This window comes from Esox lucius, chromosome 8 (assembly GCF_011004845.1).
Source record: "Esox lucius isolate fEsoLuc1 chromosome 8, fEsoLuc1.pri, whole genome shotgun sequence".
Taxonomy (NCBI): Eukaryota; Metazoa; Chordata; class Actinopteri; order Esociformes; family Esocidae; genus Esox; species Esox lucius.
This window is the reverse complement of record NC_047576.1, coordinates 33,700,433-33,709,930: the sequence shown is the minus strand read 5'-3', so window position 1 is coordinate 33,709,930 and position 9,498 is coordinate 33,700,433. Positions and strand designations below refer to the sequence as shown.

General features: G+C 42.4%; 1 protein-coding gene across 2 annotated transcripts; it reads right to left on the bottom strand.

Annotated features, from left to right (window-relative positions):
• Positions 1 to 633: 633 nt before the first annotated feature.
• commd2 (COMM domain containing 2) lies at positions 634 to 9,185 on the bottom strand. 2 transcript variants are annotated; one of them, XM_010905774.4, is made up of 5 exons: positions 8,951 to 9,185; positions 6,998 to 7,075; positions 3,500 to 3,582; positions 3,253 to 3,426; positions 634 to 2,981 (listed from the first exon to the last, which is right to left on the bottom strand). In XM_010905774.4, exons 1-5 carry the CDS (start codon positions 9,015 to 9,017, stop codon positions 2,784 to 2,786), a joined length of 600 nt encoding a protein of 199 aa, XP_010904076.1. In that variant the 5' UTR covers positions 9,018 to 9,185; the 3' UTR covers positions 634 to 2,783. The 2 variants fall into 2 exon arrangements, with proteins under 2 accessions (XP_010904076.1, XP_019899848.1); XM_020044289.2 differs by lacking the exon at positions 8,951 to 9,185 and adding an exon at positions 8,386 to 8,944.
• Between the last annotated feature and the right edge of the window lie 313 nt (positions 9,186 to 9,498).

Below are 9,498 nucleotides of genomic sequence, written 5' to 3'. Positions count from 1 at the left end.
GATCGATCAAGCCAGACCAAGTTTTTGTGATTTTATGTGATGGTGTAGAGGTGTAGTTTTTATACATAAGGAAATTGCATTTCGGTTTATTTTAATTGTATAATCATTTGATTATCCATGGTTCCAAATATGTAAAAAACAAATCCATGGCTCATTTATGTCTACCTTTGTCCTTTTTACTCACATAAAATGTATGAATTTGACATTATAGAAAGTGGGAAGTTAGAGATTTATTCTGAAATAGAAGTACACAAGAATCAAACCCACCCAGCTAAAGAAAACTACTGGAGCACCAGAGCCCACATGCTGAAGCATTATAAACTAATGTAAACTACTTCATGTCTAACAGGCAACACACATTGTGAATTCCGTACATCAGGGGTTCCCAATGCCAAGGCCTGGAGCTGGTAAGGACTGCTCCACTTGAGTGTTATCTTACCCTCTCCTTATGTTCCTCAACAACTGCTCTGTCAAGAGAATCAAGGCTATACAAAGGATGTTATTATAAAACCATCTATTAAATACAATCTAAACTTACAATTGAAGGTGTACAAAATCATGACAAGGCTTTCGCGATTGGCTGTTATGAAGTGATATTTGAGACCATTTTTAAACTGATGTAAGAACAGATACTTTAGACCAAATGTTTTTAATGCCCTCCTTTCCACCTAGTATTCTGATTACTTTATTACTTCACAAAATGTTATGGCAATTAGGGAACATCTTTTCTACCTTTACACAAAGACCTTAGTGTGTCTTGTCTCCTTGTCTAATACCCTGATGAAAATAAATGCACAAAGATCCATTTAAGTACGATGTAACCCAGTTGACATAATCCTGATCCACTGTGTTCACACATAATAGGAAAAAACTAAGACAAAATGTACATGCATGTCATGGGATTATTTAAGAATAATCTTTATTGTAGCCTATGGTCCAGTCATGGCAAAAGTATGGGCACTCTTGCACTTCCTAAAAATAATTTCAAATGTAAAGACACAAACCCCCAAAATCCTAAAATGGCCTGCACAATATTATTGGCACCTTCTAAATGTAGTTAGAAATAATTATATTTCAAGATGAAAATTCTCCTTTACTTTGGACTCACTTGTAGTGAGTTGCAGGTCCCTGTAATATTTCACATTCAACCAGTTTGAATAGAGAAAATATAAATGTTCACGATTTGTGTCAGTGTGTACTGCAATGAGCACAGAGAAAAGGAAAACCAAAGATCAGACAAGATAGTATCTGAGCATAGACAATATCAAGGTCACACTTCCATCTCCAGAGACCTTGATGTTCTTGTTTCCACCATATGCAATATTATCAAGAAGTTTAAGGCCTATACAACATCAGTCAACTACTCTTGGATGTGGCCAAAAGAGAAAACCTGATAGAAAATTGCAGCAAAGAATTGTTCAAATGGTGGAGAAAGCAGCTGGATCAACTGCCACACAGTTTCAAGATGCCCTTCAGATAGATACAACAGATTAAACTCAGAATCTATCGCCAACTTGTATGGTAGGAGACTCCCACTACAGAGAGACATAAAGCCAGACAGCAATTTGCCAAAACACCTCAACATGCCACAATCATTCTGGACTGGCAACAGATGATGCCAAATTAAAGTTTTGGTAGAGCACATCATCTCCATTTACAGGCAACTAAGTGAAAATAACTTCTTCCCTACTGTCAAACATTGAGGAAGTTCAGTGATTATTTGGAGTTCTTTGATGCCTCTGGCACTGGGTGCCTTGAATTTACATAGGATCATAAAATCAGGAGAATACCAAGGCACTTTGGAATCACTGAATGTCAGAAAGCTGGGTCATGTTCATCAAGCAGAACAATGACCACAAACAATTCAAAAAGTACCCAGAAATGGTTAAAGACAAAATGCTGGACTGTTCTGAAATGGCCAGCTGAGTCCATATCCAATTCCTATTGATACCCTGTGGAGAGATCTGAAAACAGTAGTTGGGAAGGCTCCTTTCAAATCTGGGAGAAGTGGAGTAGTTTGCCGAACCGTGGTACAAACTGTAGAGGTGCCAGGAGCTCATTCATGGCACAAGGAAGCACTTGATCGCACTTTGTTTGTTCAAAGGCTGTGCCACCGAACTGTGTATGGTGTCAATCATGTCAATGCCATTTCTCAAAACGATTTAAGGTTCTATATATTAAAAAAAATACATTCTGTAATATTAACAGTGACATAAAGAATTGTGGAGACAGAATATCTTGAATTTCATCCTATTTTTAGAGATCTTTTTGAGTTGTCTGAAGAAAGTGCAAGGGTGCCAATACATTTGGCCACAACTGTATGAAAGAGATTTGATTCAGTTTTCCCTTGCTTCCAAAACCCAGAAGGGACCACACCAGAAAAGGGAGCAGATTTCTACACCCTAACACAAGGTTCACAACACATTTTCAAACTGTGGCCAGGGCTGGTCTCCAGTGGGTTTTAGACACCACCCCCCCACCAATAATCCTGACTACACCCTGAAAATCCAAACAGATCTAGAAAAGGAGAACAGGATACAGTAGACAAGAATTGTATCCCATGTGACAGATGACCATTTCCTATCCATGTGATTCCTGATGCAGGGTAAACTGTAGCACCCTCTGCTGGCAGGGCTCAATCCAATGTTGAGAAATACATATTTTGTGGTACACAGTTCTCTGGTAAGAGCAAATAATCCTGTTTGATGTTGCAGGGGGCTCTGTGCTCCTACATCTGATAAGTCCTGTGTTTGATAATGGACATCACTGTCAGTGGGGGGAACCTATTTGATGTTGCGTAGGATCCTTCTGCAATGGGTAGTCTTGAGCTCAGCAAGGGCTTTCTCCAGCTCTTGGATTAGGTGAATCAGGGTTGCAGGGTCAGTCTGTAATACCTTCGCACTCTTCTCACCACGGTCCTCCAAGTGCAGCTTCATACTCACTGTAGGTTTTACCTGCTGTCTAAGAGCACGACTGGCCACCTAATAAAGAGAGATTGGGAAAGGAGGACACTTCAGACACTTGGTTAGTCATTTGGCAGAAGATATTTATCTGGAGCTACTTAAAGGAGCAATTAGGGTTAACTGCCTTGCTCAAGGACTGAAAATGTTTCCCACTGCCTGCTCAAGGTTTAAATCGAGCAAGCTTTCATTAACTGGTCGGATGCTCAATCTGCCATAAATGATTAGCTGTACCGTCAAAGACAAGGGAAAACACATATACGCACAGGCAGACAGATGGTCAACACAATACCTGTACATCTAGCCTCCACTCAAGATTGTGGTAGTGTGGTAGCGAGGGGGTCAATTCACTGAGAATGTGTCGGACCTCCTTCCTGTGTTCCAGGTAAAGCTGCAGCAGCAGCTGATTCAGCTCATCTGTGAAGCCCAGCACCAGCACAGAGTCTTGGAAGTCCACCTCAGAGATCTAGAACACAGACAAGGTACAGGACAGGCTTCATGCTAAACCTCTAACATATACCTGAATTTACCCCACTCACCATTAGTTTGGAGCTCTCGGTGAGCAGGTACATAAGTCCTTCCACACCATGCTGCACAGTTTCGGCATCAGCACTTAGTTTCCCTAAAAGACACATTAAGAAAATAGGAAACAGTTTTATTACTGCAACGTTGTATTAAACAAAATATAACAATAGTTACGTCACCCGTTGGGGCTTCGCTTCTATTGGTTTAATCCCTCTGCCAATCGGCAGGCACGGAACATTTGAATATGCAAATTTCACCACTCTCTGTCACCTGGCTGACAGCTATATCAGAGGCACATACCCCGCTCAGCCTCCCGAATAACCTTTCTTCACGAGAAAAGCATTCAGAGACCGGTCAGAGCATGAACCCGATGGGCGACGCTCCACTCAGAACTGGAGTTACAAAAGTAACTATAATTCTATTTCGTGAAGCTTTGCCCATTGGGGCTTCGCTCCTATTGGTTTAGGGCAAAGCGAGCGAGCCCGAAATATACATCCCCACACAGAGACAGGCACCACGCAGGACAGATCGCACAAGGGAACACAGTCCCCATTCTCGATCCAATTCCATTCAGCTCAGCCGAAGGCAAAAACATTCGCACACTGAGACATCAGGTATGTAAGGAATAGACACACGGCACCAACCCACCCAACACCTCCTCAAGCAGTAAAACGGAATCAGAGTGCTCAGGGCCAGTTCAGAAACACTCCCAAACAAGGGACCCAAGCAACACTGAACACACATGCCCAAAGGAACACACCATGTATGATCCTCATAAGGAAAATGCATTTCTGTTTCTTTTAATTGCATAATCATTTAATCATCCATGGTTCCAAATATGTGAAATAAATCCATGGCTCATTTGTGTCTACCTTTGACATAAGTCCTTTTTATTCACCTAAAATAAATGGATTTGACATTGATAGAAAGTGGGAAGTTAGAGATGTATGCTCAAATAGAAGTACACCAGAATCAAACCCACCCAGCTAAAGAAAACTACTGGAGCACCAGAGCCCACATGCTGATGCATTATAATCTAATGTAAACTACTTCATGTCTAACAGGCAACGCACATTGTGAATTCTCTTCATCAGGTGTTCCCAACTCCAAGACCTGGAGCTGGTAAGGACTGCTCCACTTGAGTGAATCAAGGCTATACAAAGGATGTTATTATAAAACCATCCATTAATTTAATACAATCTACACTTACAATTGAAGGTGTACAAATTCATGACAAGGCTTTTGCAATTGGCTGTTATGAAGAGATATTTTATGATCCTCAGGTAGGACCCCAGCAGCGTCACGCGTTAAAGCGCACCGTGACACCGCTCCGCATCACACCATGCATTGATGATGCCCAGGCAGGAACATACTCGCACAGCCCCAGACGGGAGTCGAACCCCAGACCACCAAGCAAATGGCGAGCGCCTAACAGCCACACAGGCCATTGGATGACTGCAAAGAACACCGCCTCAAGACACCATCCAGCCCTTCCAATGCGCCCAAAGCTGCCATGGACAGTGCTCAAACGCTCTTTCACAGCAAAAACCAAATGAGTGAGTGGAGTCACTAATCTGAAAGTGTGAATATGGGCCTGTGGTTTTGCTGGAGTGTGGGCCCTCACATCTCCTGGATATAAAAGCAAGGGACGATGCACCACTTAAATAGTATTATGTTTGTCTGTATTTTGTTTTTTTTGTTTTAATTATGCATTAGAAAAAGGAAGGAAAAAGGGTGAGATTGACGCTGACACAACAATCCTCAGGTCACACGCACACCAACAGACATTTCACCGTGAGCATGTGAAACTGCCTTTTGGACACGCATTCGTTGAAAAGGCACAAATCCAAAATCGCCCACCTTCTACCGTCATTCAGGGCACAAGGAAGTAAGGGGAAGTAAAGCCTCTTGTGCTCCAATGGGACCAGTGCCACAGCTTCCTTCCCCAGGAGGTCCCGTCATCAATGTCTCCACCATTCCTGAGAAAGGTGGAGGCGGGTAATGAAACTGTAGAGCGTAACCCCTTTTCAGAGTCAGGTCTAACCAGGCCGGCAGCATGCACAGACGATGCCATTCTGAGCAACCCAGAAAGAGTGACTGAGCACACAGCTGGAGGGCTATGGACACCCACCGATAGTACACTTCCACTGCCCTGACCGTGGTGGGGGGGTCTGAATACAGCCACCTCATCCAAGGCCAGGCTAATGTGGAAGGGAGAGGAAGACATGTACAGGCTGCGCCCACCCGGGCGTCTCCTCATTAGTTACATCTGTAACTATGGAGACAGAGTACAAATCACCTGTTGTGTCTGGCGAAAAGGAGAAACTGTCCCCCTCGAGACCTAAGACCCTGCTCAGAGAAAAAACAGAACTGGAACCGAATGCCAATGGGGATCTTACCAGTCAGCCAGCGGGAATTTTTCAATTTCCCACCATGCCCCTCCCGCAGCTGACCGAACCGCCAACAGTGGAGGCGCAGCTCAAAAATTCCCAAAAGAGAACAGGAAGCACGGATGAGTCGGGAAAGTGAAACGAAGAATCGCCCACCAACACGGGGGAAGGAGACATCGTTGTTCACCACAGCGGCACACTGGCAGAGCCCGCACACGCCGCAAAAACAAAACTCGTCTCACGGTTGTGGACAGCTCGATTGTGACACATGAGAGCGCAAAGCAACCACTGCAGACGTGTCGCCATGGCAACCAGGCACAGAGCCAGCCCGCAAAAACACTCTGACAGTTGAGGAAAAGTAATTCCCAACCTGGGAACTGAACCTTGGTCGCCAGGATGGCAGGCCAGGGCATATACCACTAGGCCACTGGGACTGTTTTCAAGGGAAGTCAGTATCAGACCATCGACACAGCCTGAAACAGCAGACCCACCGGCATCCCCAAACAAACTCATCCGGAGTGAGGGAGGACGAGCTTGCGCTGCAGCGCCGGCACAGAACTCAATTGAGCCTGAGACCGGAGAAGTGTGAACAGACGCTGAGACGTGCCGCCATGGTAATGAGGAACCTTGCTAGCCCTTAAAGAGCGGAGCTAGACAGGGTTTCCCCGAAAAAACGTTGCTTATTCTTCCCACACCAGGAGAGGCTGGCGTCTACCAAAAAGTTTATGGCCGTAACGCTCCCCGAGGCAGACGCAGTCAGCAGTCGGGGAACCGGGCTACTCAAAGCCGCTCCAGCGGCCGGAATAGGTGAAGCCAACCTTGGCTTATCCATGTTCACCGTAGATTGCATAATCTAAACTTTCTTGTGTCCAAAAAAGGGAGGCTGAGCAGGGTGTGTTCCTCTGTGATATAGCTGTCAGCCAGGTGACAGCAAGAGGCAAAATCTGCATATTAAAATGTTCAGTGTCTGCCAATTGGCAGAGGGGTTAAACCAATAGGAGCGAAGCCCCTATGAACAAAGCTTCACAAAATGGAACTGTGTATGGAAAAAAATTTTCAGAGCTTTGCATTGATAAGATGTTTTGTAGACAACAAAATGGAAGCTTGGAATCTGATACTTACTGGCAGCTCCCTCATAAATCTTAGGGTTTGTCCCTCTTCTCAGGAACTCCACTGCTATTCGCCCAAATTCACTAACCACTGATGAGAAAAAACAAGAAATGTTAGATAGCCCTCTGCAACTGTAGCCTCTGTCCAGAAACAACCTAACCTGTAACCCCTTTGAGATTATTGAAATAAAATACAGGCAATAGACCTCATACGACTCCTGTATAGAGAAATAACTGGGCACTGCAACTATGTCTGTCTGTAGCAGATATGAGCCCTCTGATTGTACCTGGTGGACTTCTCTTTCCTACTACTGTATATCCAGCTGTTATCGAAAAATAAGATCACCAGATTTCTGAAATGAAAACCGAAATTTCCAGTTTGCAGGTCAATATATCGTTAAAGTAACTGATGTTATTATCTTTGAAATAAAAAGGGGGAACAGTTCCGTTTTCATGTTTTGGTTTAACAGGCAAACTGTGATAGACAGAAAACCATATTACAGAAACACAACAAACAAGACAAAGCTGTCAGCTCTGGACAGCCATTCAATGGTCTTGGTAGTCTGGGTAGAATAAGAGCAAAAGGGAACATCAGCAAAATTTAATAGAGACAATAATATATGTGAAATACTTATCTTATTTCTTTATTATGTTGTTGAGATTGGTATATATAATATAGTTATACCAACTTAATCTGTAGACTTCCCATAATAATGTATTTTCTTCAGGATTGCTTGTCACTCTGCTTACAATTTTTCTTCTACTAGAATCTCTTTTCTTCGCTCATCTTCCTTTCCTTCTCTTAACCTTTCCACCTGACTCTTCAACACACTCCTTGCTTCACACATGTTTTCCTTCTCACTCCCTTCTTCCTCCAATCTTTAATAACAGTACACTATTAGATAAAATTCTCTGATTTACAGATTCCCATTGCTTGCCACATTTTTGTATTTTATCTTTAAAAACATTGTTTGGAATAATAAATTGGCAGGCTCTGTAATCATATCTTAACCTATCCTCCATTATCTCATTCACTCTTCCTATCCAGTCATCCTCATCTCCTTTCTCTAAACTCTCTAACAGAAAACATTATGCTAATGTTATCCATGAAAATGTCTACATATATTTTTACATTACTTATTATAATGCGAAAACACTTAGTGTAATATACAAATAAATATTTACATAATGAATTTTGCATTCATTTAATATAATCATATTTTCAAAATAGTCCATCCACTGCATGTTTACGTGAACGTTAGCTAAGTTGCTAGCTATCCGTGCTAGGTAACTTAGTATATATAGCTCACATTACCTATTTAAACCCTTATAGCGCAGAACATCTATTTAATAAATTGTGACATTATAACATCAATAGTTAGTAACTTGAACGACTGAAACCTGTCTTGAAAAGACGTTTGTGTTGATGTTGCGGATGCACTTGACACCTACTAGCTTCGAGCGGAGTTTTCTCTAAAACTAGCGCGAACAAGTAGTTAGTACAAGAGTGAATGAAGCTTCTATTTCGAGCAGCTCCCTCTGTTGGCCAAAACAAGCACAACGTGATGGAGATGTCAACCGGTAGGCTCTGCTGCCCGGTCTTTCTTGCAACGTAAAATATAATTTCACTTTGCGGACTGTTTTTAAAAGCAGTTAAAAACGGTGACATTTCCGCTGACAGGCCACCAAAAACGGTGACTGTGCCCGGAAAACGGGGACGTCTAGCCACCCTATCTGAAAATTCCCCTCATCGGTTAGGCTGTTCCTGGACAGAGGCAACCGATACAGAGCCTACGACCTATCAAACTACGTTTTATCGAAATTAATGCAATATTGCACTGTATTGGCTGGGCAAATAGCTGAAATACTTAGAAACTTTCGTTGGTTTAGCTAACGAACTGTAGTCACATGACAGCTGGTAACTAGCTGGTAATGTTGTGATGCTAAATGTTATGGTCATATTTACCTACAGAATCCACCTCTGGAAGAAACCCTAGGTGCTCCTTATGTTCGTCAGATAACACCAAAAGCATATTTAAGCGAAATGTTACTGTGCAAAATAGACAAATTAATACAACCTCACTGAATGGAAAATTGCTATAATTTAGCTAGGCTAATCAAAATCACATGACAAGTGACAAAATTCCATCTGCTAGAAAATCTGACAGAAACAAAATATCCAGCGGAAAAAGGTTCCGCATCACAACGATTGTGTTTGTTCCGGTTTGTTCGTCTTCTAGTGTCTGTAAACAAGCATTCATGTATTCATGTTTTGGAGTGTGTGAGCAATCACAGACTTCAAACGTCGGAAAAAATTATATACGCATTACAATAATACAATACTTATTCCTAGTGATGGCCATTCGAGGCTTCATTACCGTTCTTCTAGCAGCAGGATATAATGCTAGCAGCGCTAACTCAGATTTTCTTTTTCAAAATAAAAACCATCATTTAAATATATAAGGCAATATAGTTAACAGTCTCGTCTGTCATTTTTTTAAATGTCCGTTCCAA

Bases quoted from the DNA above. Each gene is read 5' to 3' on its own strand.
- commd2 (XM_020044289.2), bottom strand. From the start codon at position 8,653: ATGTCACCGTTTTTAACTGCTTTTAAAAACAGTCCGCAAAGTGAAATT. The intron at 7,076-8,385 runs GTTTCAGTCGTT...TTTTCTCATCAG, and splicing joins CAAACGTCTTTTCAAGACAG to TGGTTAGTGAATTTGGGCGA. The intron at 3,427-3,499 runs GTGAGTGGGGTA...TCTGTGTTCTAG, and splicing joins CCGAGAGCTCCAAACTAATG to ATCTCTGAGGTGGACTTCCA.